Genomic DNA, 26,527 nt, shown 5'->3' on the forward strand with positions numbered 1-26,527 from the left:
CAGAGGCGTACTCTACGTCGAGGCCGACAATCTTTTTAGTTTTCCAGCACACTACTAGCCACTCTAATTCTACCCTTGATGACTCTACCATATACATCGCATTAGTTGGTAGCTCAACTCGTTTAGCTCATGCTCGTTAACTAACGAGAGCTGAGCCAATCATTCATTGTAGATCATTAATATGTACTAAATTGCGAGCAAATGAGTTTCTAAACAGATAAATCTAGAAACTACCTCCGCAGACACACAACACTTTTGAAAGGACATTTCTCTCGTAAATGATTTTGTTGCTGATGACAACATGTTGTGTGGACTAATCGTGCGCTAAGTATTTCAGATTTGATATCAAATGGCGCAAAACGATTCGATGCCCTCAAGATGGAAAAGAAGCGTAGTGGAGTTTAGCGGCTTTTTCGTTTATTGACTCGTAGGAACTCCGTACTATTAAAAGAGAATCCACATAGAAAGGTAATGGGTGAATCGCTTTTCACGTACACAAACAAACATTTTGCACCCACATAAAGCCTACCTAAAAGTGAGAGAGATCATTTTTTAGTCTAACTGTTGTGCCTGTGTTTGCCCAGGTCCGGAAGTTCCGGTGGCGTTCTAGGCACCCAGAACTTCCACCCTACCTCCGGACCAGCTCCGCGACGCCGCTGGAATTCAGTGTGGATTTCCGGAGGTTGAGCCGGAATTGGGCCGTGTCGGAGCACGGGTCTCCGGCACCGGGGATGCCGAGCACCCCCATTTTGGTTCGGTGGAGGGCGAGGCGATTGCTCCAACGATCGCCGGCGTGACGAAAAACATGATGTGTTGACACGTGAATTTACCCAGGTTCGGGCCACCCGGATGTGTAACAACCTACGTCGTGCTTTGAGTTGTATTCAAGATTATGTGTGTGGTTTACAGGGTGCCCCGGGAGTTCCCGGGGAGCTACTTGGCTATGACTCTAACTATAGCTAGAACAGAACTGATCGGAACCCTTTGACCGGTGGCATTGGTACTCCTTTTATAGACAAGGGGATACCACAGGTGCCGTCGCACGCAGCGTGACACGTCTCCTAGACGCGTGTCACAGCCCCAAGAATTACATTGCCGTTGATCCACGCTGGGCGCCATGCAGCGCCCGGTTCACTGTACACGGTAGAAAAAATGATTTGTAGAGTAGACGCCCTAGCTTTGCTGAGCAAGACTAGGCCTGCTGATAGGACTCCTGTCGGTGCATTAAATGCACTGCGCCCGCCGTCTTGTCCTGTCTTCACTGTTCTGCGGGCCCCGTCTGCATGCCCGAGCGTGGGATGCTGGGGTGTTCCTTCCCGGCTAGCGCACCCGGCCAGTTGCTGGGGAGGCGTTTCTTCCACTTCCCGGGACCAGGGTTCCCGGGCGCTTCTTCTATTTCGGCCCTTTTGTCTTCTCCAAGGACCATCTCCCTGAGGCAGGCTTCCCGGACCTATCGCTTCCTGGGAGGCCAACCTAACGGGACTTTGTCACTGGCGACCCACGCATCCCATACCAGTGGGACCCCGCGGGCCACTGGTACGACAGTAGCCCCCGGGCGTGGGCCGGCAGCCCTAAGGCTCTCGGTAAGTGCTATCCTCGGTCGGTTGCCGGGCTACGCCCTATCCGACGCGTGGGTCCCGAGGGGAGTCCCCCCTGGCACCAGGCACTGTGGGCTGCATTTACAGCTCCACTTTTCCGAGCGAAACGGTCGGGCGCACAATTTCGTGCCTTATCCTCCTTAATCACCAGAGAGTTAAGGCCATGTCACGCACCCCCATCTTAATCCCTGATTCTTTAGGGCACTTTATTGCCGATCGTGGGGGTATCCGTGCAGCCCGCCAGCCCCGATAAATACCCGAGGCTGGCGGCGGGCAACCCCCATTGCCTCTTGCTTCTGCCATTGCCGCCCAAGCTCTCCGCACCCCAACTCAAACCAAATCATTCCTCCACCTCCGCCGATGTCTTCCAAGGGCCAGAACCGACCCAAGGGGAGCACCAACAAAGGGGAGAAGCATGAGAAGGTTGGCAAGAAGGAGCTGTCGGATCGAGCTCGGAAGGATGAGGGAATGCGGGCCAAGGTTGCCTTCTTCCCCCCCGGGTACGACAGCGAGGGGTTGGACAAGTTGGTCTTGGAGCTCACCACCAAGCACAACGAGTACGGGCCGACGCGGATTCTCCCCGTCGGAGCGGAGCGCGACCAGCAGTACTTCCGGGTCTTCGGGAGATTCATCCTAGCCGGGTTCGTGCCGCCGCACTCTTTTTTCCTTTCCGCCATCATGGAGACCTATGGGCTCATCATGGTGCAGATTCACCTCACATCGTTCTTCACATTGGCTGTCTTCCAACACCTCTGGGAAGCGTTCGTGGGGGTGATGCCATCGGTGACGCTGTTTCGCCACAACTACTACCCGAGGGTGGAGGGGAAGGCTCCCCTGTCCTCGGGAGTGGTGTTCCGGTTCCGCGACAGGATCAAGTCGGAGTTCATCCGGCTGGGGAAGAAGAAGATCGAACACGAGTGGCGTTGCGGCTAGTGTTGGGTGCTCACCGACGAGCTCCAGGAGTTCCACGAGGAGCCCCTCGGGCCCCCGAAGGGCTCTGACGACTGGACCGTGACCAGAAGGACGAGGAGCTGGCCCCAATCTATGCCAAGATCAAGGCGCTCCGTGAGGCTGGGCTCACGGACACGGATGTGGCGCGCCACTTCATCGGGAGGCGCGTGGCTCCCCTGCAGTGGCGCTCACATCCGGCGTGGATGTACACTGGGCCAGGCGACCGAACCCGGCTGCAGCGCACAGAGCTCCTGCCGGAGGAGGTGCAATTCTGGGTGAAGGGCATCACTGGCGAGGACGAAGCCTATCGTCTGCCGCCGCTCGGAGCGCACCCTCTCCACGCCGGGATCCCAAACCCGGGAGCCTAGGATCTCCCCCTCTGCGATGAGTGGGGGATCGGGGAGGACCCCTTGGTGCGGCCCTCCCCCCCCCCCCCCCAGCCTAGGCCCCGCAAGGGCAAGGAGCCGACTACCGATTCGGGGAAGGGGGGCCAAGGCCAGGGCTCCGCCAGGCCAAAGGACTCGGACTCCGACGACTCCTCGTTGGGAGTCGGAGGAGACCTCGATGAGGACGATGACGATGATGACGACGCTCCCCGGCAACCCGCGGGGTCGCGCCCCGAAAGCCAGCGGGGCCGCGCCGGAAGAGGACGACGAGGAAGACGACGTCCCCCTAGTGAGGTGATCTGCGGCGGAGCGGGCGAGCAGGTAGGAGGCCAGCCCGCAGCCTCAGGAGCCTCAAGCCGACATGGGGGCTGGGGCCTCCGATGGTAGCGATGCGGCTGCAGCTGCCGCTCCGACTACCTCGGCGGCTCCGCCAGTTCCCCCCGCGCGAAGCGGCGCCCCGGCGAGGAGCATCCTGGCGGACAGGGTTCTCAAACTCAAACCGGCAGGGTGAGTTCGACGTTGTTCTGAACACTTTAGATTTTGTGAATTTTTTCATGTCTGCTTAGCTTCTTTTTATATTTTCCAGTTCTTCGAGGAAGAGGGGGCAAACCAGTACTTCGCCGGCAGCCCCGACCAAGAAGCCCCTCCCGGCATCGGGCGGCGGTGACCAAGATGCTGCTGACGCGGTTGTTGCGATGGCGGCAGCTGCCGCTGGGGACTCAAGGGTCCCCGATTCGAGCTCGCAGGGCACCGGCCCGGCGGCAGGTACGTGCAAGCTCCAACATTTCTTTTACTTATCTGTGCCATCTCCCGGACTGACGCAGGTGCTCTTCGCGCAGTTGCCGGGGATGCTACGGCTGCACCCGCGCCCACCGAGGTGCGGGTATTCGACCTCACCGGCTTCGACGACGATGCTCTGGCGGAGGTTGCCTCCGTCGGAGCCCTTCAACAATCTGCCCCGGCGCCTGCCGAGGCCGGGACTGCTGTCGCAGGCAATGCCACGCAGGCAGCGCCATCTGTGGCAAGTGGCACGGAGCAACCTCCGCCAGCCGGAGCAGGCGGCGGTGCTCTGGAGAAGCCCCCGAGCCCCCAGTCTGCCCCTTTGGACGGGCAAGGAGCAGCGGGGCTTGGCCAGGCTGGGGGCGCTTCATCGAATCCCAACGCGCCCTCGGGATCTCAGACGGTTGCGGCGGGATCCTCCTCCTCTGCCGGAGCCACCTTCAGCTCGGGAGCAGGGGAGCTCGCCGGGCGGTCATGGGGTCGGATTACTTTCGACCCCAGCGTGTTCCAGCAAGGGCAACAAGTGGCCAACAACATCCAGCAACAGCAGTGGATGTTCGTCGATTTCTTCAATGACGCGCAGCAGCACCACGCCCGCGTGGTGGCGGAACTGGGCGCAGCGCGACGGGAGGCGGAGGAGCAGCGCACCGAGCTGCAACAGCTCCGGGGGGAGCTCCAGCAGGCGCAGCAAGCCAGGGCGGCACCTACCGTGCAAGGGTTGCCGGAGGCTGAAGTCCTCTGGCAGTTGTGGGACCTCCAGCAAGAGCACCAGCGGGAGCTCGAGCTGGTGAAGTCCACGCACGCCAAGAGCGAGGAGGAGCACCAGGCGGGGCTGGACTCGTTCCAGGGGCGTCTCCGAGAGAAGACAGACTTACTGTCCAACTACTCCCTAGAGATCCAGCGCCTCCGCCGCGAGGTCGAAGAGCTGGAGACGGCGGCTGCAATAGCAGCTAAAGCCTCGGCGCGCCGGGAGAAGGAGCTACAACACCAGGCTTGCTCCCGGGAGCGCGAGCTTGCGCGGCAGCTCAAGGCCGCCCAGGATGCTTGCTCGTCCCTTCAAGGCGAGCTTGACATGACATGGCAGGAACTCCGGCTTGTCGACGTGGACAATACCAAAAAGGCGTCCGAGATCGGCAGGCTAAAGTCCGAGTGCCGCGAGCACAAGCTGCAGGCCCAGAAGGTTCGCGGTGCGTGCACCGAGCTGCGGGCCCGCAGGACGGGGGAGGTAGCCAGGCTGAAGAAGCAGGCGGACTCGGCAGTGGAGGCGCTGTAGGGGTTCGACATCCCGGTGGCTTCGTTGGCCGGCTGAGCGGCTTGCAGAACTACGTCACGGCCTTCGGGGACCGGCGGGTTGGCCTTGCGACCGAGCAGGTCGCCGGGCAAATCCTCACCCGGGTCCACTCCGCCCACCTCGACTTCCCGTTCGAGTCGGTCTTCGACGCCTGGTCGGACGAGGAAGAGGCCAAGACCCACCGGGAAGCGGTGCAGGGCATGGTGGATGAGATGGTGGCGCAGATGCAGGGCAAGGTCGATGAAGCCGAAGCCGTTGACGAGGAGGTCGCCGGAGAAGCCCCCGGCGCCGAGGATGCACCTGACGCTGACGCTGCTGCCCCGGGCGCGCCTCCTGCATGATTGTCTGTGTTGTAGTAAAATAAAACCCCTATATGGGCTGGGCCGTAAATCCTATGTGGTGACGACTGGGTCAACATTTCCCAAGCATGAGTCAAGACGCCCACGTGGCACGGTCAATCCTACATGGAAAAGGAAGACAAGTCAACAAGTCAAACCTCTCGTGCCATGGTCAAAGGATCAAATGAGTTAGAGTAGGGGGCAAGAAAGGTGTGAGGAGGGGGCCCTTAGTCTATGATGGACCATGGACCAAGCCCCACTTTTCTCACATGGTGCACACAAAAGTTATGGACGAAGAAGCTACTTTTACCATTTTGTCCCCACTTTTCTCTCTCGCCCAAGGGTAGGCATGGTCTTTTGTCATGGGTCCTTAGGTTATAAATACCCCCCATGGGGGCATGTACCATTCACTCTCACTTAAATAAACTCAAGGGGAGAGGGCTAGAGAGCCTCTTTGAGAGGAGCTCTAGTTTCGGGATCTCGGGAAGCCTCGTTCGGCCCGAGCCCGAAGGAGAAGGAATCGGGTTAGAGTCTTAAGGGTATCTCGACCTCGCTACTTGGGAAGCCTCGTGCGGGCCAAGTACGAGGCGGCCCCTTTCGACCTCTCGCTAAGTGATTCGGGAGCCTCGATCGACCTGAACGCTTTGGCTAACGACCCCCTCGAAGCCTCTCCTAACATAGGACTAAGTCGCACCCGCAGGGTCGACCGAACCTATTCAAAAAATATCGACGTGTCAACTTGTCCAAGTGTACGGCGACCTTCGGTATAAGGCCGGCGTACACGCTCTACTTTTATACTCGTACATGTGCCACCGAGCTTTGGCACCCCTTACTCTAATTGTTGTCGAGAACAACAATAGTGGCGTCGACCGTGGGAAACCCTCGCCGCAATTGAAGATTTAATGGCCCCGACGAAGCCAACTTCATCGGGTCCCCAACTTGCCACGAAGTCTACATGGTTGCAAACGAAGAAAGCAAGTGCCTCGGGGGCTCCCGAGGAAGAAGGAATCCTCACCAATCCGGACGTCGCCGCAAGCATGGTCGCCACGACAGAATTCACGGTCGCCCCTCCGCTACCGCGTCCCGGAAGGAACCGAGGTGCTCGAAACCGTCATAGGCAGTCCCTCGACACTCACCAACATAGTGGCAAAGATCGGCGAGCTGCCTACGGTTGCCGCCCCCGTAGAGGATACGGAACTCGGCATGCCTTGCTCGATGGGCTTCGCGCCACCTTCCCTACAACCTGTCGTCGCTCGGTGCTCCGACACCGGGGGCGTGCAGCCACGTCCCCCTTTTAGGTTCGGTAGGGGCGTCTGGGGTGGAGACCAGATGATCGCCGGCACGGCCGATGAGGCCCTACAGGGCCGGCGAGGCAAAGTGCTAGGGGTACGCGCTAGTCCAAGAACAGACGCACGCATGTTTTTTACCCAGGTTCGGGCCACCCGGAGGTGTAAAACCCTACGTCCTGCCTGTCTGAGCTGATATTGATTACGGATCAAATGTTTACAGGTTGCGGGGCAAGCACCCGGGCTTTCTCTCAGTGGCTAGGCGCTCCTCACCACTCTCTGCTGGCTGCCTACTGGAGCCAGTAAGCATCTATCGAGCGAGCTTCGTCCGAACCAACTAACTGACCAACTGACTAACCTCTCCAACTGTCTGACCCGTCAACCCTCTAACCCCCTTGACCGTTGGCATGGGTCCTCCTTTTATACACAAGGGGATGCCACACGTGCCACGGTGCATGAGCTACAAGTGTCCAACGGGGAGGCATGCAACTCTCCCTGGTGAGCTGGTGGCATGCATGGGTGCCACCTCCACTGCTAGGGGCCTAGGATCCTAGGGTAGGATTGGACAACCACTGTTCCTTGGATCGGACGGGTAACTACCCGTCGGTCGGCTCGTTTACTGAGCCGCGCGCCTTACCCCTTGCCTTGGTGGGACCGCGCGTTCCGCGCCCATCACGCGCCCGTGTGGCGCTGTCCAATGGGCCCCACGACCCGAGGCGGGGGCACGCGTCCGGGAACCCCCAGTCCCCGCAAGTCGGCCCGGGAAGCACCCAGGCCCAGCGCACCCGGGAACCTCCTCCCGAGAAGCAGCTTCCCGGGAGGTGCCTAAGCGGGAATATTCCCAGAAGACCCGCTAGCCCCTTTCGGGCTGGTAGCTTGCCGGGAAGCTCGTCGGCACTCCCCGGGATGAGACCTTCCCGGGAACCCGGAGGAGGGGGCCACGCGTCGCGCAGCGGTGGTACCCCGGGTGCCACTGGTGTGACAGTAGCCCCCGGGCGTGGGCCGACATCACCTGTTCCCGGAAGGGTCTCTTCCTAGTCAGTTGCCGGGCTACGCCCTTAACCGACGCGTGGGCCCCCGATCAGTTGCGGGCCCGCGTCCCTTTGCTGCCCTGTGTACGGCGCCGCCAAAAGTGGAGTAGTGGGCGCGAGATTTCCGCCGGAACCCCCCCCCCCTAAATAGGGTAGTTAAGGCCACTCCGCGCATTACTCCCAGTGATTAGGAGTTATCCCCGTGCACCCGTAGGGTACGGAACCGGCCGTTACCAAACGACCGGGCGTCATAAAGCTTCCACTGTTGGCAACGGGGAGCAACACTTTGCCCTTTCGCCTCCATCCTCTTCCACATCTCGCATCCCCGCAATCTTGCCAGCTTCCGCCCTCGCTCCCCATGGCGCGCACCTTCGTCCATCGGCGCATAGCCCCGCTGCACCTGCGTTCCCGGCCCGCGTGGATGTACACGGGCTCCGGGGACAGGACACGCCTCCAGGCGGACGGCATGGACTTGGAGTCCCTCAAGACGTGGGTGAAGGTCTTCCAGTCGACAGAGTTCCCGCCGGGGGTCTCCGCTCTCCATGCCGGCGTCAAGGCGCTCAGCGACATCGTCGGCGCCTTCCCGCACTGCAACGAGTGGGGGCTGATGGACGACACCCCCACCCGCGTCCCGCACGCTCTCCCGCAAGCACCCCGCGGGAAGCAGGTGCTCGAGGAGAGCGAGGGCGGGTCCGAGCCCAGCTGGCCCTCCCTCCGGTCGCTGGACGACGAGGCGGGCCAGGTGGCTGCGTCCCCGGAAGTCGTCGCCGTGGAGGACGACGACGAGGAAAGTAGCGACAACGCGCCCCTGATCCTGAGAAGGTCGAGGGCGTTCGCGGCGGCCGCAGCCACTTCCTCAACAGCGACGTCCGCCCCGGCTGCGGCCCCCAACCTGGCAGCGGCCGTCGCTCCTGGGGCGCCCGTCGGTACCATGACGGCATCCACGGCAACAGGTGCCGTGAGTGCCTCGGCGGCAGCCCCTGTCTTGCCGGCGGCCGCTGGCTCCGCGGCGGGAACCGGCCCCGGGGTGCTCGCCGGTACCCCCGCAACGTTAGCACCTGCGGGGGCAACCGGTGCCCCGGCGACGGCCTTCGCTTCGGTAGCGGGGGCCTCCGTGAGCTTGGCGCCCGGCGTCGCGGCAGCATCGCCATCGACACCCGGAGCTCTCCGGGTCACGACGACGCCGCGGGCGCCCACGGCGCCGCCCGCTCGGGGGGTCTTCCGGGGCTTCGCGCTCCGGCGCAACCCTCCGAAGTCCTCCTCGCCGGGGGGCGCTAGCAAGAGGGCGAGGAGCGATTCCCTGCCTGACTCGGCAAGCAAGAGGACGCACGCTGACGCTGGCGGTGCCATCGATCCCGCTGCCTCGGGGGCCAGCGTCGGCGCTGGCACGTCCCTTGGCGACCCAGCCCCAGCGGAGACAGAGCCGGCACCGGGTATGTCTTCGTTGATTCTCCGCAACCGCGATTCCTGTTAACCAAATTCATAACCATACCTTCTCTTTTTGCAGCGAGTGGCAACTCGCCCGCGGCAAGACCCTTGGACGCTCCCGCTGGCGCAGGCGAGGTAGGGGAGGTTGCACCGGCAAGCCCGACGGCCGCACAAGGTAACCGCCCCGGTCGCCCTTATTCGCCTTCGATAGCACCAACCATCGCCGACCCTCATGCTTTTCCATGGTTGCAGGCACAAGTGCGCCCCGCCTGGAACAGGCGCGGCCGTGGTCGACCCCGATTCGGTCGTCGGGACCGCAGGGGCGGAGGTGGAGTCGGAAATGGCTCCCGTGTCCGCCCCCGCCGCGACGGACACAGCGGCAGCAGTAGGGACCGCCGCCGCCACCGCAGCACCCGGCGATGCGCCCGAAGCCGCGGACGTGGCCGGCTCGGGCTCACCCACCGTCCAGCAGGGGACGATCCCCGCCGGAAGCAGGGAACCCTGCCCAACCCCGGTGTCCCGGAGCCTGGGCGCGGGGGAAGTTGTCGGGGAAGGACGGCAAGACCCCCGGGAGCAAGTTGGGACCCCGCGCCCAGCTCCACTTCAGCAGCTAGGGCTCTCCCCGGCACTGACTTCGGCACCCTCGCCGGGGTCGCTTGGAATCCTCTTACCTGGGATCCGAGCGTCTTCGAGCAGGGGCACCGGTTCCTGGACGTCGTCCGGGACCAGCAGTTCGCCTTCGTCACCTCCTATAACGAGGTGAGGGAGCGCCACACCGCCGCCAAGAATCAACTCGGTGAGGTGCGGGAGGCTATCGAGAGAGAGCGGCACGAACTCTCCCGGCTGCGCGAGGAGGCGCGGCTGGCCCGGCAAGCCCTGGAGGCGGCTCGGGAGACGGTAGTCCCGGAGACCGAGCTCCGTCGGCAACTGGAGGTCCAGCGCACGGAGCTCCAAGGAAGGCTCGACGCAATGGCGGCAACCCTAGAAGCTTCCCGAAAGGAGCATGCCGAGGTGCTCGCGACGGCCCAGGCGCGGCTGGATGAGAAGAGCGAGCTAATCGCCAACTACCGCGGCAAAATCGAAGGCCTCCGCGTCCTGCTGAAGGTGCAGGTCAAGGCCGCCGAGGATGCGGCGAGAACGGCGACTCAGCACAAGGCCGAGCTCAACTCGGTCAAAGGCAAAGCGGCCGGGCTTGAGGACGAGTTGGCCGCCGTCCGGGAAGAGCTCGCCACGGCCGGTGAGGCTAACGCGACCCAGGCCTTAGAGCTTGCGAAGCTAGAGGGCCGCGTCAGCAAGGCCAAGAAGGCCGCGCAAGACGCCCGACTCCATCATGGCACGCTGATCGGGCAGCGGCAGCTTGAGACGGAGAAGCTGGCGAAGATCGCCGAGTCGCTGCGCGACCTGCTGCCTAAGTTCGAGCTGCAGGCGGCGGAGGTGGACGGCACGGATGTCACGACGCTGATCCCCTTCTTCTCTGACTTGTTAGGGAAGCTTTTGGCGCTCGATGTCTGGATCGCCAAGTATGGCGCCAACAAAGTCGCCAACTGCGCCCGGGAGGTTGCCGGGACAATCCTCACGCAGATTCATCTCCGGGACCCGGAATTTCCCTTCGAGTCCCTGCTGGACGCTTGGTCCGATAGCGAGGACAAGCCCACGCACACCCAACGAGGTCGTCGAGCGGATGCAGATGAAGCTGGAGCCTGAACGCCCCGTCGACCCCCCGGCCGAAGACGGCGATAGCTAGCTGCCGCAGCCCCCAGCTATACTCGTTGCTTCCACTGTACCTCCTTCTTGTTTGCTTTTCCTGCAAGTATGGCGCTTAGCGCCGTTTGGACAATGACCTTTCGATTAGTCCATGTAACCATTCGACACTTAGTCAATCAAGCTTGTTAGTTTGCTCAATTTTTGTCTTTTAATCCCGAGGCCGCCTCGCGGGGTGGTTCCCTTAGCCTTTGCGTGCCTTGCCTTGTGTTGCGGGGGGACTCGCGCACGCCTCACCCTTGACCAGACCAGGGACCCAGGACGGACCCGTAGTGCCGACCTGGGGCCAAGCGGTAGCGGGGATCCACTCCGCTTGTGGGGTAACCACTCCAAGACGTGTCCTCCCGGGGCGGACCCGGGATCCACACGGGGAGCGCACTCCCCCCGCAAGCGTCCCTTTTAACACTCCGGCTACGCGCGGGATCCGGGGCCGCACCCAGCGGGGCAGTGCTCAGTTTCGTTCAGCTCTTAGCGGATTCAACGTTCGTGTTCAGATACTTAGCTTTTCTGTTTGGTCCAATGTTTCGCGATGCTCTGCGGTAGAGTGCAGACGGGGCACTGCCTCGGTAGGAAACCATCTGGGGTACCTGTTCAAGGGAAACGATCTCGAAGAGACGCGGCGGGAACGCGGGGGCAGGATCGCCGCCGGCGGCAACCGCCGCCGACGATGCTCCCACCACGCTCACGCGGCAACCCTCGCCCTCAGGGACGGACCCTGGCCTTCAGGGATGAACCTTGGCTTAGGAGGACTCCGCTCCGGGAGCAGCCGCGAGACGGCTATAACGTCCTCGGCGCCGGCTTCGCTACACCCTGAACGGCGGGCACGGGTGACGAGGAAGTTATAGCCTTCCAGCGACAGCCCCCGCAACTGGGGAGACCTGGGTTTTCTCTAGGGAACTTGTCCCAAGGGATGCGACGACCCTTGTTACTCGGGAGCTAAACTGCTCGAGGGCCGCGGCAAGGACGCGGTGATGGGCCGGAACGAGCGATGAGCACCAGCACCGGCGCCATCACAGCGTCCTCGCAACGACCCGTACCCGAAAAAGGCTCTCTCAAAGGGAATGCGGCCGGGTCCCTATGATAGTGCACCCGTCGGCACAAGGCACGAATGGCATGCACTACCATATAGTCTCTGCGGCAGCCCTTGCTCCTTGCGGAGGTGCCCTTCGGAGGGGGGCGACAAGGGCACTGTGGCAATGCACCCGTCGGCGCCGGACGCTGATGGGATGCACTACCACAGTGCCTCTGCGGCGACCCTCGCCCCGGAACCGCCTCTTTGGGGAAACGCAGCAGAAGGGCAGTGCACCTGTCGACGCGGGACGCCTATGGCATGCACTCCCATCGTGCCTCTGTGGCGCCCCTCGGGGTGGGCTCGATGGAGTGACGCAGCAGGGGCGCGATGGCCGCACACCCGCCGGCGCTAGGCGCCGGCGGGAAGCACCACCTCCGCGCCTCCGTTGCACCACCTGTCTTCACGGCCCCGAACCCGGCTTCGCTCTGAGCCATTCCGTGGTTGGGGCGCGCCTTTTATAGACACGGGAGGGAGGCTTGCCACAGCGCGCGACGGATCCGCACGGCGTCGTGGCGCCTTTCCCTCGAACGCGGCGCAGTTTCCGTCGCCATGCTTACCGGGTAACCGCGGCACACGTGGCGGCAAGCTGTCAACTCAGAAGCCTCGGAGTGCGGGGAACCCGTTGTGTTGCGGACCTCCCTCACCACAAGGCACCGGTGCATGGTGCGACCCGTGGGCAGCTCACGGGCACCACAGTGTACAAGATTCCTCCCTTTCCTGCAGGTTAGACTCTTACCATATTCGAGGTGCTGCAAAAAATTTCGAAACTTAAGAAAACAAGTAACACAGGTAAAACAGATAAATCTCTCCTGCTTCCCAGCCCCCGGCACAAAGGGGTCAATGCCAAACTTGGATGTGAGCATTTCCTTTCCCAGGCGGAGCGACTCCGCGGTGCAGGCTGCGGGGGTCGAGCAACTGCACGCCTAGTGATGCATGTTGCGGGAAGCCCGCCAACGGCATGACCAGTGATGCACGTTGGGGGAAGCCCGCCAACGGCATGTCCAGTGATGCACGTTGCGAGAAGCCCGCCAACGGCATGTCCAGTGCCGGAACGATCCGGCAACGGGTTTTCGTTTCGGGGCCACGGCAGCCCCTTGCTCACAACCAAGAGGGAAAGACACCTTTGTGCACTTAAAGCAGGAGGCAAGAGGGGGGAAAACACGCGAATGAACAAGGCAAAAACAAAGCTCAGGGGTGAAACACTTATCTTTATTCACAATTAACTAGCGGTTTACACACGGGGGCTGCCCGGTTACACTAGTTCGAGAGGTATGCATCGGAGGCATCACCTGAGGGTCGGGCTCCGCCGCTTCACGGGTAGAACTTGCGCAAGTGTTCAATATTCCAGCTATTGGGCACCGGCTAGCTGTCTTCGGTTTCCAGGCGGATAGCCCCCGGCCTGGTCACCTGCACTACCCGGAAGGGGCCCTCCCATTTCGGAGTTAACTTGTTCCCGGGCTTCGTTCCTTGTATCCAACGCAGGACAAGGTCTCCGTTCTCGAGCCCCTAGGGACGGACTCGTCTGTCGTGATAACGACGGAGTCCCTGCTGGTAGCGCGCGGCTCGCACAGCAGCCCGGCATCGAAGCTCTTCGATGAAGTTTAGATCGTCGACCCTTTGCTCGTGTTGGCTGGTGTCGCCGTACGCGCGTACTCGGGGAGATCCGTACTTGAGCTCGAGGGGCAGCACCGCTTCTGCCCCGTAGACAAGGGCGAAAGGAGTTTCGCCCGTTGCCCGACTAGGTGTGGTCCGGATGGACCACAGCACGGGCTGGAGTTCTTCGATCCAGTGCTTCCCGTGGCCTTTGAGCTTGTCAAAGGTTCTCGTCTTGAGCCCTCACAGAACCTCTGCGTTGGCTCGCTCCGCCTGCCCGTTGCTCCTCGGGTGAGCGATAGACGCGAAGCGCAGCTTAGTGCCCATGTCTTCGCAGTAGGCGTGAAACGCCGCGCTCGTGAATTGCGTGCCGTTGTCGGTGATGATGCTGTTAGGAACACCAAACCGGCACAAAATGCCCTTAAAGAACTTGATGGCCGCCTGGGCGGTCACCTTGCGCACTGGTTCCACCTCCACCCATTTGGAGAACTTGTCGACGGCCACAAACAAATATTCGTAACCGCCAACCGCCCTTGGTAGCTTGCCGACGATGTCCAGTCCCTAGACCGCGAACGGCCATGAGGACGGGATGACATGCAGGGCCTGGGCTGGTTGGTTGCTCTTCTTTGAGTGGAACTGGCATGCTTCGCACGTCATCACCAGCCGCTCTGCGTCGACCAGGGCCGTGGGCCAGTAGAAGCCATGCCGGAAAACTTTGCCGGCCAAAGCCCGGGAGGCCACATGGTGTGAACATGTACCTCGATGTATGTCTTCCAACAGTACACACCCTTCTTCCTGCGACACGCAGATGAGTTTGACACCATTCGCACGCCTGCGGTAGATGTTGCCGTCTATCACAGTGTACATCTTGGCTTGCCACGCTATGCGCTCCGCGGCGACGTCATCCTCCGGGAGAGCCTCTCCCTTCAAATAGCGGGCGATCTCTTCTGCCCAGGGAGGAATTTCCCTGCCAACGCATGCCGCCATATCAGCGGCATGGACCCCTGCTGCTGCAGGGGTTCCCTCGGTTGCCGGAGGGGCGTCCCCGGCAGCCGGCTGGGGGGTGACTGAAGGAGCCAGTTGCTTCTGATAGAAGACCCCCGTCAGAGGCTTTCGGCGCTCTGCTGCCATCTTGGCCAGCTTGTCAGCAGCGAAGTTGTCCTTCCGCTTGACGTGTTCGAAGCGCAAACCCTTGAACTTCCGTTCCAGCTTGCGGACCTCTTCTACGTACGGCGCCATTTGAGGCCAATCGTAGTCCTTGTTCACCTGGTTGATCACAAGCTGGGAATCACCGCGAACAACCAGGCGCTTAATGTCGAGGGCGACCGCTGCCCGCATCCGGCAAGCAGGCCTTCGTACTCCGCCGTGTTGTTGGTGGAGTTAGCGAAGTCGAGTTGGACGGTGAATCGCAGCTGGTCCCCTGTGGGTGACTCAATGACGACCCCAGCCCCCGCTCCTTGGAGACCGAATGCACCGTCGAAGTAGAGGACCCAGTGGCCCTCGTCCAGCTTGCCGGGAAGGCCTATCTCCGACTCACTTTCTTCTACGCCCGTGGACGTCCACTCCTTTTGGAGTTGGCGAAGTGGAGGTCAAACTCCGAAGGGCCGTGCTCTTGATGCTTTTGGAGGTGGCGAAGTGGAGGTCAAACTCCGACAGCTCCATCCTCCATTCGGCCACCCTCCCGGTGGCTTCACGGTTGGTGAGGGTCCTCCCGAGGCAGAACCCGGACACCACCGTGACGCGGTGCGCCTGGAAGTAGTGGCGCAACTTGCGGGACGCAAGGAGGATCCCCAGAAGGAGCTACTGTACTTGCGGGTATCTTGTCCGCGCGTCGCGCAACACCGTACTGACGAAGTACACCAGTCGTTGCACCAACCGCTTCCGAGGCGCCGGGGTTCCCGGCACTGGGTTGGTCCCTGGGTTTGAGGTGGTTGCCGGAGGCTGCTCAGTCCCCTGCCCCGCAGCCCCAATCCCCGGGACGTCTTCCTCCCTCTCGGCAACCAGCACCGAGCTGACCCCCTGGTCAGTCGCCGCTAAGTAGAGTAGCAACAGCTCGCCCAACTTGGGGGCGATGAGGATGGGCGGTGACCTCAGGTATCGCTTGAGTTCTTGGAGCGCCGCCTTGGCCTCGGCAGTCCAGTCGACTGGACCCTTCTTCTTCATTACCCAGAAAGAAAGGCAGGACACGCTCGCCCAGCCTGGAGATGAAGCGTCCAAGCGCGGCAACGCAGCCGTTGAGGCGCTGGACATCTTTCACCTTGCGGGGGGGTCTCCATCTTCTCGATGGCTTCTATTTTGGTCGGGTTGGCCTGTATCCCTCGGTGTGAAACCAGAAGCTGCCCGGAGTTGACACCGAAGGTGCACTTATCAGGGTTCAGCCTGAGCTTGATCTTGCGGAGGTTGTCAAATGTCTCCCGCAGGTCATCAATCAGCGAGTCCCTACGCTTCGATTTGATGACGATGTCGTCCATGTAGGCCTCCGCGTTGCGGCCTAGCTGGGGCCCCAAACATTCTCGCAGGGCGTGCTGGAATGTGGAGCCCGCGTTCTTCAACCCGAAAGGCATGCATGTATAGCAGTAGCAGCCAACCGGGGTGATAAACGCTGTCTTTTCCTCGTCCTCGACCGCCATCTTGATTTGATGGTAGCTGGAGAAAGCATCCAGAAAACTCAACAGGTCACAACCAGCGGTAGAATCAACTATCTGGTCGATACGGGGTACAGGGAAGGGATCCTTGGGGCATGCACGATCAAGATTGGTAAAATCTACGCACATGCGAAGCTTATTCCCCGCTTTGGGCACTACTACAGGGTTAACTAGCCAAGTGGGGTACAAAACTACCCTGATCGCACCGGCAGCCCTAAGCTTGCCCACCTCTTGCTTGATGAAATCTTTCCGCTCTTGTGCCTGCCGCTGGATCTTCTGCTTGACGGGGTGCGCGTCCGGGCGCACCGCGAGCCGATGCTCAATCACCTCCCTGGGGACTCCGGGAAGGTCCGACGGTTCCCAGGCGAACACGTCGGCGTTTTCCCGGAGGAAGGTGACGAGGGCGCTTTCCTATTCGGCGGTCAGGTTCCTATTCGGCGGTCAGGTTCGCATCGACGGTAACGGTGCCCTCCTTGTCGCCGGCTTGGAGGGGCAGCTTCTTCACTTTGGCGGCCTCCTCCCGGAGCCCCCGCCCCTTGCCGGGACGCGAGCTCGAGCCTGCGCCTTGCAGGGTGGCGCGGGCCTTCTTCGTTGCCAGGGCGTCACCCGGCAAGGCGTCGTCCTCGAGAACACCTTCGTCGCCGGCGTCAGCTGCGGCAGCGGCCCGGACGACCTCGCCAACGCACCAAGCTGCGTCTTTGAGATCGCACCCGATGGAGAGGACTCCGTAGACGGACGGCATCTTCATCACGCCGTAGGCGCCATGCGTAGCTGCCATAAACTTGACCAGCGCCGGCCGACCACGGATCCCGTTGTAGGGCAACGGGGTATGCGCCACGTCGAACACTATGTGCTCGGTCCTAAATGCTTCCCGGGACCCGAAGATGACCGGCAGCGTGATGCGTCCCAATGGGCGCTCGATCCCGGGGTTCACCCCCCGGAACGGTTCGGTGGGCTTCAGCTGCTCTATCGGCAGCTGGAGCTTTTCCACCAGCCTGGCGGACAGGAGGTTAAGCCCTGCTCCGTTATCCACCAGCACCTTGGTCACCATCATATTGTTAATGATCGGCGAGACGACGAAGGGTATTACCCCGGAACCCAACTGTCGCACCGGGTGATCGTCGGCGCTGAAGGTGATCGGCACGTGCGACCACCTCAGCGGCTGTTGCGGCTCCGCATCCGGCAACAGCGCGCACACGTCGCGGGTGAGGCGCTTCACCGCGGCGTGAGATGGGAGAGCGTAAGATCCCCCATGGATGCAGGCGACACCACGAGGCTCCTGGAAGCCCGGCTCGTCGCCGTCGGAATGGTCGGACTCACGCTGCTCCTCGGCGCGCACCCTGTCACGCCCCTGAGGAGGGCGTTCCCGCGCAGGGAGGGGCTGGCTGTGCCCTCCTTGGGGTTCAACCCTGCCGGCACCACCGCCGGCCGGCCTCGGACCCGCTCTGGGGTCGTTCGGGCAATCTCGGGAGAGATGCCTGATGTCGCCACAATTGAAGCAGGCGCCGGCGGCGCGGCGCTCCTCGTGGCGCTGCTCCCGCCGCTGCTTGATCCCTTGCAGGACGCGGCAACTCTGCGCGTCGTGGGTGGAGTTTTTGTGAATAGGACAGCGGGACGCGTCGCCCCGCTTCCCGCCAGATTCTCCCCCCGGCGAGGCCTTCTTCGTGGGCCTCGCGGCAGGAGCCCCCGAGTCCGCAGCGAGGACTTGCTTCCCGCTGCGCTTACGGGAACCCTTCTTCTGCGAGCCCTCGCCAGGGCTCGCGGCAGCCTGGGCTGCCAACTCAGGCGCTAGGCGCCCCTCCTTGGCCATGGCGCACTTGTGTGCCAAGGCGTACAAGTCCTGCGTCATCTGGATCCGATGCGTGCTCAGCTTCTCACGCATCTTGGGATCGCGGACGTTGATGGCGAAGGTGTTGATGATGGCGGCCGCCTCTGCCTCTGGGATAGAATAGGAGAGATTGGAGAAGCGGTTGACGAACGCCCGCAACGTCTCTCCCGGTTTTTGCACGATGGTGTGCAGCTCCGCCATGGTTCCTGGGCGCTTATAGCCGCCCTGGAACGCGCTCATGAACTGCTCGCGCAGGTCTGCCCAGGTGGCGACGGATCCGGCGGGCAGGTTGAGCAACCAGGTTCGCGCTGATCCCTTCAGGACCATCGGGAACCAGTTCGCCCTGACCTTGTCGTCGGCGCTGATGGCATGCATGCCTAGCGTATAGGTCAGGAGAAAATCTTTGGGGTTAGCGGTCCCATCGTACGTACCGAGCGCAGGCACTCAGAACTTACGGGGCCACACCACCCGCCGCAACTCGCGCGCGAACGCGGTGCAGCCGTCTTCTGGGCCCAGGGGAGCGTCTTCTTGATCCAGTGGGTGCTGGTGCTCCACCTCGCGCCTGCGCCGGCGCTCCAAGCGCGGGCGCAGATCCTCCTGTTGTCGGGCATTCAAGATGCCACGCGCATCGCCCCACGGGACGGTGGGCGACGAATTCGAGGACCCCTCCGGGCCCCCGTCTACCAGGCCCCGCTGAGGAGGGGGAGGGTTCTACCCCTGCGCGAGGCGGGCGGCGCGCCTTCGCGCTCTGAGTTCGGCCCGTGGCCGGAGCCTACCGGGGCGCCCTCGCCTTGCGGCTGCTGGGCGGCCAGGGCGAGAAGCGCTTCCAACTCCTCGCCCCACGTCTCGTGCGCCGGCGTGCCCAGCTGCAGCTCGTACCGCACCATGACGCGCGCGGCGACGATGGCTTCAGCCGGGGTTTGCACGGGGGGCAACCGGTTTCCTGAACGGCTGCTTCCCGCCCTGGCCCCGGACGCCTCCGGGTGCGCAGGGTGTGAACCTCCAGGGGTCGCCCGTGACGCGGCGTGCTCCGGGTGCCGCTGCCGCGGGGCATCCTCGAGTCGTGACTCCACCCGTTGGCTGGCCCGGGCGACGCCATGCGTGCTCGCCCGACTGCCCCCGGCGCCGGGGGCAGCCGGTCCCCTCGGCCGATTGTCGGTCGACGATCGGGGAGGCGGTGGAGGCAGCTGCGTTTGCTGCACCCTCGAGGGCTCGAGATTCTCTTGAGCTCCCGACTCGGGCCGCACGTCGTGCGACCGCGTGTGCGCCGCTGGGGCCTCACGCGGGTCTATGCGTGAATCACCAGCCCGCTTGGGGGGCATGGTGACAAGGCTCGCCGACGAAGAAGACTGAAGCCGATGTCGATGGGAACTTCTGCTGCCGACGATCTCCGGCGTTGTCCACTCCCGCGCCCCCTACTTGGCGCGCCAGATGTCGTCGCTCGGTGCTCCGACACCGGGGGCGTGCAGCCACGTCCCCCTTTTAGGTTCGGTAGGGGCGTCTGGGGTGGAGACCAGATGATCGCCGGCACGGCCGATGAGGCCCTACGGGGCCGGCGAGGCAAAGTGCTAGGGGTACGCGCTAGTCCAAGAACAGACGCACGCACGTTTTTTACCCAGGTTCGGGCCACCCGGAGGTGTAAAACCCTACGTCCTGCCTGTCTGAGCTGATATTGATTACGGATCAAATGTTTACAGGTTGCGGGGCAAGCACCCGGGCTTTCTCTCAGTGGCTAGGCGCTCCTCACCACTCTCTGCTGGCTGCCTACTGGAGCCAGTAAGCATCTATCGAGCGAGCTTCGTCCGAACCAACTAACTGACCAACTGACTAACCTCTCCAACTGTCTGACCCGTCAACCCTCTAACCCCCTTGACCGTTGGCATGGGTCCTCCTTTTATACACAAGGGGATGCCACACGTGCCACGGTGCATGGGCTACAAGTGTCCAACGGGGAGGCATGCAACTCTCCCTGGTGAGCTGGTGGCATGCATGGGTGCCACCTCCACTGCTAGGGGCCTAGGATCCTAGGGTAGGATTGGACAACCACTGTTCCTTGGATCGGACGGGTAACTACCCGTCGGTCGGCTCGTTTACTGAGCCGCGCGCCTTACCCCTTGCCTTGGTGGGACCGTGCGTTCCGCGCCCATCACGCGCCCGTGTGGCGCTGTCCAATGGGCCCCACGACCCGAGGCGGGGGCACGCGTCCGGGAACCCCCAGTCCCCGCAAGTCGGCCCGGGAAGCACCCGGGCCCAGCGCAGCCGGGAACCTCCTCCCGGGAAGCAGCTTCCCGGGAGGTGCCTAAGCGGGAATATTCCCAGAAGCCCCGCTAGCCCCTTTCGGGCTGCTAGCTTGTCGAGAAGCTCGTCGGCGCTCCTCGGGATGAGACCTTCCCGGGAACCCGGGGGAGGGGGCCACGCATCGCGCAGCGGTGGTACCCTGGGTGCCACTGGTGTGACACAACCGGTGGTGACCCTGCCCTCGGAACCTACAAGAGGAAACAATGTGGCGTCGGGAGGATCCGCGCAAGAAAACAAAGGAGTCCCGGCCTACGACCCCTCCAATCCGGGATTACTTCCACTGGCGCTCACCGCGATCGCCCAAGGAGCTCCTTGGTATCATCCTTATTGGGGGCTTCCGCCGAAAGGCGCTCCCAGTCGCACACACTCAACATCAACCTCGCTTTGCGAGTGCCCCGCAAGCGCCCCTTACTCCCCCCTTCGGGGTCGAACAAGGCGGCCATCAGGTACCACCTCAAGCTGCGCCTCGCGGGGAACGAGACCCCAATGTGCATGGAAACGAGCAAGTGGCGGAATCCGGAGCCCGTGCCGGCGGCGAAAGGAATTCCCGTCGACGCTCCGACCCTCCAAGAAAACGCCGAGATCATTCTCCAAGCAACCATTCTAGCGACGAAACCGACGAGGGAGGACCTCGCCACCGAAGGAACCAAAAGATTCGGCTGACCTGCAACCCGCTCACGCGAGAGATCCAAGACGCGCCTTTTCCGCCAAGATTCAAGCCACCCACAATACGGCCGTACGACGGGGAATCGCATCCTCTTCAATTTTTGGATGTCTACTCCACCGCCATACGGGCCACCGGGGGAGGTCCCGTCGAGATGTGCAACCTCTTTCCGCTCGCGCTCACTGGAATGGCGCAAACTTGGTTTTATAACCTGCGGAAGAACTCCATGCATTCGTGGGAACGCCTCCAAGAGGTCTTCATCGCCAACTTTCAAGGAAACTTCAAAAAACCCGTACAGGCTCACGAGCTATACACCGTGAAACAAAAGCCGGGGCAATCCCTCCGAAGCTTCTTCCATCGCTTCGCGAAGGTACGAAGCAAAATCGCCAACCGCCATCGACCACCGTGATTGACGCATGCATGCAAGGCCTTCTCCAAGGAGAAGTAAATTGGGCCCTAAGTCGCAATCCTCCAAGGACGACCGAGGAGCTTTATCGGATCTTGCAGGAATACGCCCGAGGCGAAAACGGGGACATTGCTAAGAAGGACGCGCCACGCGCCGCTCCCGAAGGAACTCCCTCGTCCGACAAACCCCCTGCGCTGCTTCATCTTCCAAGAAGAAGAGGAGGTGGGGGAAAAAGGACGCCGGCGACCAAGCCCGGAAAATCTTCGCCGTCGAAGGACACGCATCATCCCAAAAGACCTGGCAACCCAAGAAGCCACCTCGTCCGACCGAGGGAGGAACTGGGAGATGCCTCATCCACAACTCGGCAAGCCATAGCACCGAGGAGTGCAACACTCTCATCGCGGCTCATGAAGAATTCCAGGCACGAATGCAGGCCCGGCGCAAGGATGCTCACGAAGTCAATGTCGTGGGAACCTTCACCCCGACACCACCACCGAAATGGGCAAGCGTGCCAATCACCTTCACCGAGGAAGACGCCAAGGAGATACGCTTCCCGCACGACGACGCCCTCTTCGTGACGGCGATCGCCGCCAATTGTGAGCTCACAAAGATTCTGGTGGATGGCGGAAGCTCGCCGACATCCTATACCTGAGCACTTTGAAGAAGCTGATGGAACCACAAGGGGGATCGAACAGCTCGTTGCAGCCATCCCTTTATCCTCTCACCAGCTTCGTACCGGGTAAGTCCATTCAGCTGCTTGGACAAATTGAGCTCCTCATGACCTTCGGGGACGCCACAAATCATCGAACCGAGCTCGTGCGCTTCGACGTAGTGGACATGGAGGCCTCCTTTAACGCCATCCTCGGGAGGACTACGCTAAACCGTCTCTGCGCCGCCATCCACCACAACTTCTTGTGTATGAAGATCACGAGCCCAAAAGGCGTCATAACGGTCCGCGGCGAGCAATCTTCCGACAGGAAGACCCTCTACCGCCATGAGACCAAGTGCGCCGAAAAGGGAGAATCATCCAAGAGTATCAACATGCTTTCGAATGCAGGAACATCCGGAACCGATCACCCGGAGCGCTACTTCCCTAAGCCCCTCCCTGGAGGAGAACTCAAGGAAGTACGCGTCTCCCAAGAAGACGCCACGCGCACGGTGAAGATCGGGGCCGACCTCCCGAGTAAACTCGAGGAAGAACTCGTCGACCTACTTCGCAAGAATTCCGATCTCTTTGCTTGGTCGCCTTCCGATATGGGAGGAGTCCCGCGCGACGTCATGGAGCATCGCCTCGCCGTAAGACCCGACAAAGCTCCCGTAAAGCAAAAACTTCGGAAATTTTCCACCGAGCAATGCGAGGTCATGAAGCGAGAAATCGTCAAACTTTTCGACGCCGGGCTAATCCGAGAAGTTTGGCACCCCGAATGGTTATCCAATCCTGTCTTGGTGAAGAAGGCTAACGTCAAGTGGCGAATGTGTGTCGACTTTACCGACCTGAACAAGGCGTGCCCCAAGGACGACTACCCGCTCCCTCGGATCGACCAACTGGTCGACTCCACGGCAGGATGCGAGAGGTTGAGTTTCTTGGATGCCTATTCAGGATATCACCAAGTCCACATGGCCAAGGAAGACGAGGAGAAAACCAGCTTCATCACTCCCATCTGCACGTTCTGCTATCGCAGGATGCCTTTTGGTTTGAGAAACGCCGGCGCAACTTTCCAACACCTCGTCAGCCTCATCCTCAAAGAACAATTGGGAAGGAACGCCGAAGTATACGTTGATGACGCCGTCATCAAAAGTCAAATTGCTGGACTAATCCCAAGGACCTGTGGGAAACCTTCGACAATCTCCACAAGTACGGCATGAAGCTCAATCCGAAAAAGTGCGCATTTGGAGTTCGAGGAGGGAAACTCTTAGGCTTCCTTGTCTCCCAACGAGGCCAACCCGGAAAAAATTCGGGCCATCTTGGAGATGGAACTTTCTCGCTCCGTCAAAGATGTGCAACGCCTAGCGGGAAGAATGGCGGCCCTAGGACGATTCGTCGCCCGGTCAGCCAAAAAGGGTCTCCCTTTCTTCAAAGACCCGAGGAGCCTCAACAACTTTGAGTGGACCGACGAAGCCCAAAAGGCCTTCGAAGAACTCAAGACCTATTTGTCGACCCCTTCACTTCTCACGAGCCCAAAACAGGGGGAGCCTTTGCTCCTATACCTCGCCGCGACCCCGGTCGTCGTAAGCGCAGCACTCGTGAAGGAACCGGAGATGCTGAGCACCCCCTTTTTGGTTCGGTGGAGGGCGAGGCGATTGCTCCGGCGATCACCGGCGTGGCGAAAGACACGATGTGTTGACATGTGAATTTACACAGGTTCGGGCCACCCGGAGGTGTAACACCCTACGTCCTGCTTTGAGTTGTATTCAAGATTATGTGTGTGGTTTACAGGGTGCCCCGGGAGTTCTCGGGGCGCTACTTGGCTATGACTCTAACTATAGCTAGAACAGAACTGATCGGAATCCTTTGACCGGTGGCATTGGTCTTCTTTTTATAAACAAGGGGATACCACATGTGCCGTCACATGCAGCGTGACATGTCTCCTAGACGCGTGTCACATCCACAAGAATTACGTTGCCGTTGATCCACGCTGGGTGCCATGCAGCGCCCGGTTCACTGTACACGGTAGAAAAAATGATTTGTAGAGTAGACGCTCTAACTTTGCTGAGCAAGACTAAAACTAAAATTTGTAGTCGCCTATTCTCTTCCCTCCTAGTCGACCATACTGATCTTTCACCTTCGTCTTCTCTAAGAACCACACCCCCCTTGCTTGTACTCATCGGTCAGAGCAAAGCACGCCATGGATCGATCTGGTGCCGCCGACAAGCACAGTATCGGCCGAGGACAGAAGCGGACGGCCGAGAAGGAAGAAGACACTAGTGGACACCACCAGGTATGAACTTCTCCTGTAAATCTAGATTCTAGACAGAGCCCCTACAGTTCCATATAATGTTCGAGTTCACGATGATCTGTGTGGGTTCCGATCTGTGGTTGTTAATAATTCCAAGCGGTTCCCATAGTGCGTGGTCCTGAGGCCGGGAACAACCGCACGCGCGCCATTGAGTTAAGCAGTTGTATATCCTTCCCAGCCCCACCCCCCGTCACCATTCTTGTTTTTACACAGTTCAAAAGGTAACCACGAAATCACTGCAGTATAGCGCACAACATTCGTCAACATTTGTCCACTTGATCTGTACTTTGTATTAAGAAGAGAACCACGTAGCCTGTACTTTTTAGCATGCATTCTGAACTATTCTCATGCTGTCTCATCATACCACACCAAAGACCAAAGGTACCGGAAGTAGCAGATGGGCTCTCCGACTATGAGGTAACGCACATCAACTGCTCCCTGTTTTTGTTGTTATCCATCCAGTCATTCTTAGATTAGAATTAGGTGTACGAATTGGAGGAATAAGCCCGATACAGCTCACCAATTTAATCTACTTCTTCATACACTCCAGGATGATGAGCCACTGGAGCGTCGAGAGGTCCACTCTGAAGACGAGGAACATACCGAGAAGGTAGCCAACGAGATCCTCCAGTTGATGAACGAAGGGAAATAGAAGCCGATCCGTGGCAACATGGCGAAGTGCCCATTTTGCAACACGAGATCAACCCAAGCTTCTTAAGTGTCCGGCAACATGCCGCGAGTTACCAGTCGGATTTGCCGAATGCCGGGGGCAAGATGGCGACGCACCACGGCCAGAAGCGGTTTCTGAGAGCGAACGTGTCGCCAGAACTTCAGGCCATGGTGGCTTCGCGGGACCAGAAGACCAGAAGGTACCATACAACTATATACTCCCTCCGTCCAACAAAGTATTTCTCAACTTTGACTAAATTTGAATACATTTATATACTAAGTTATGTCTAGATACATCCAAATTTTAACAAACTTAAGACATCTTTTGTTTGACGGAGGAAGTATGTAGTATTAACGACCGAGAACTTGATATTTGTCTGTCGCGTTGTTAAACTTGGTATCTATCTGCTACTATTATTAATATGCAGTAGCTATTCGACTATCATGATGGCTAATTTGCTCTTTACCATGCTTAATTCATGCTCCCTCTACATAGGACACTGCCTTGCCTCTGCGGCTGTGCCCCGTGGCACCGGACGATGATGGCAGGTTCACACCGAGGGAGAGAGGGAGGGGGGGTGTTGCGGGGTCTCCAGTGAATCAGAGCACGGCGGCAGAGGCAGGAGGAGAGATGGGGAATAGCTGTGCCTAGGGTTGGTCCTCTAAAAGGGGGGTCATCGAAGAAGAAGCGGACGGCAAAAAAGGACGGCGGATACGGCTACGGGCACATGGGGCTCATCCCCGTCACGGATCTCCAGTTGGACCCACGCGGAAGAAGAAATGAACTGGGGCCCACCTGTCAGGGTTACTTGGTGCTTTCCGTGCCAACCTGGATAAGTTGTGGGCCCCAGCTATTAGCCTTCTCTTTTTTCCCATTGCTGACATGGATAAGTTGTGCGCCCCATCAACATAAGCAAACTCACGGGGGATAAGGACAACTAACGGCCAACATCAATTTCTCAAGGACAACTAACGGCCAACATCAATTTCTCCTTTAGCATCCAGGTCCAAAAATGCTTCGAGGATATCGACGCGCGAAAAAAGGCAGCCCAGGGCCATTCACATTGAAAGTTGACCGATCAGGGCGGATTCAATTGAAAGACGTGGGTGATGAGCTATTTTGACATATTTTAATCTGGTAAACAAGTGACTATAACCTGGCAATGAAGTGATATTAACATAGTGTACCAAGTTGTCAGAATCTGGCAAACAAGTGAATGTAACCTGGTTACGTAATTATGACAAAAAAAAGTCGTCAAAACATATCAACATGGGATCTAGTTTTGTAGGTCTCGTCATTTGGGCACGGTTTAGGAGATATAAGGTTTTAAAATCTGGAGTGGAACCAAAATGAATCTAATTGCTTTGATTGAATCGCACAACATATACAATACAACCGCATGCTACCCACATGTGATGTGTAGTTCATTCCAACAACAAGCAACATGCATTTCAACATTCCATCTCTATTCGAATTTGTATTACACATAACTTTTGCTAATCGTCGAATGAAACTCCTCTCTTTTTCTGAATTAGCAAATTTTG

General features: G+C 60.0%; 1 protein-coding gene across 1 annotated transcript; it reads left to right on the top strand.

The window, feature by feature from the left end:
- Window positions 1-2,066: 2,066 nt before the first annotated feature.
- LOC104582195 lies at window positions 2,067-24,965 on the top strand. Its single transcript, XM_010231553.1, has 5 exons — window positions 2,067-2,239; window positions 3,522-3,700; window positions 3,760-4,270; window positions 24,190-24,295; window positions 24,864-24,965. The coding sequence occupies exons 1-5, from the start codon at window positions 2,067-2,069 to the stop codon at window positions 24,963-24,965; spliced, it is 1,071 nt and encodes a 356-aa protein (XP_010229855.1).
- Window positions 24,966-26,527: the final 1,562 nt, after the last annotated feature.

The sequence above is a fragment of the Brachypodium distachyon genome, chromosome 1, assembly GCF_000005505.3.
Source record: "Brachypodium distachyon strain Bd21 chromosome 1, Brachypodium_distachyon_v3.0, whole genome shotgun sequence".
In the NCBI taxonomy this organism is placed as follows: domain Eukaryota; kingdom Viridiplantae; phylum Streptophyta; class Magnoliopsida; order Poales; family Poaceae; genus Brachypodium; species Brachypodium distachyon.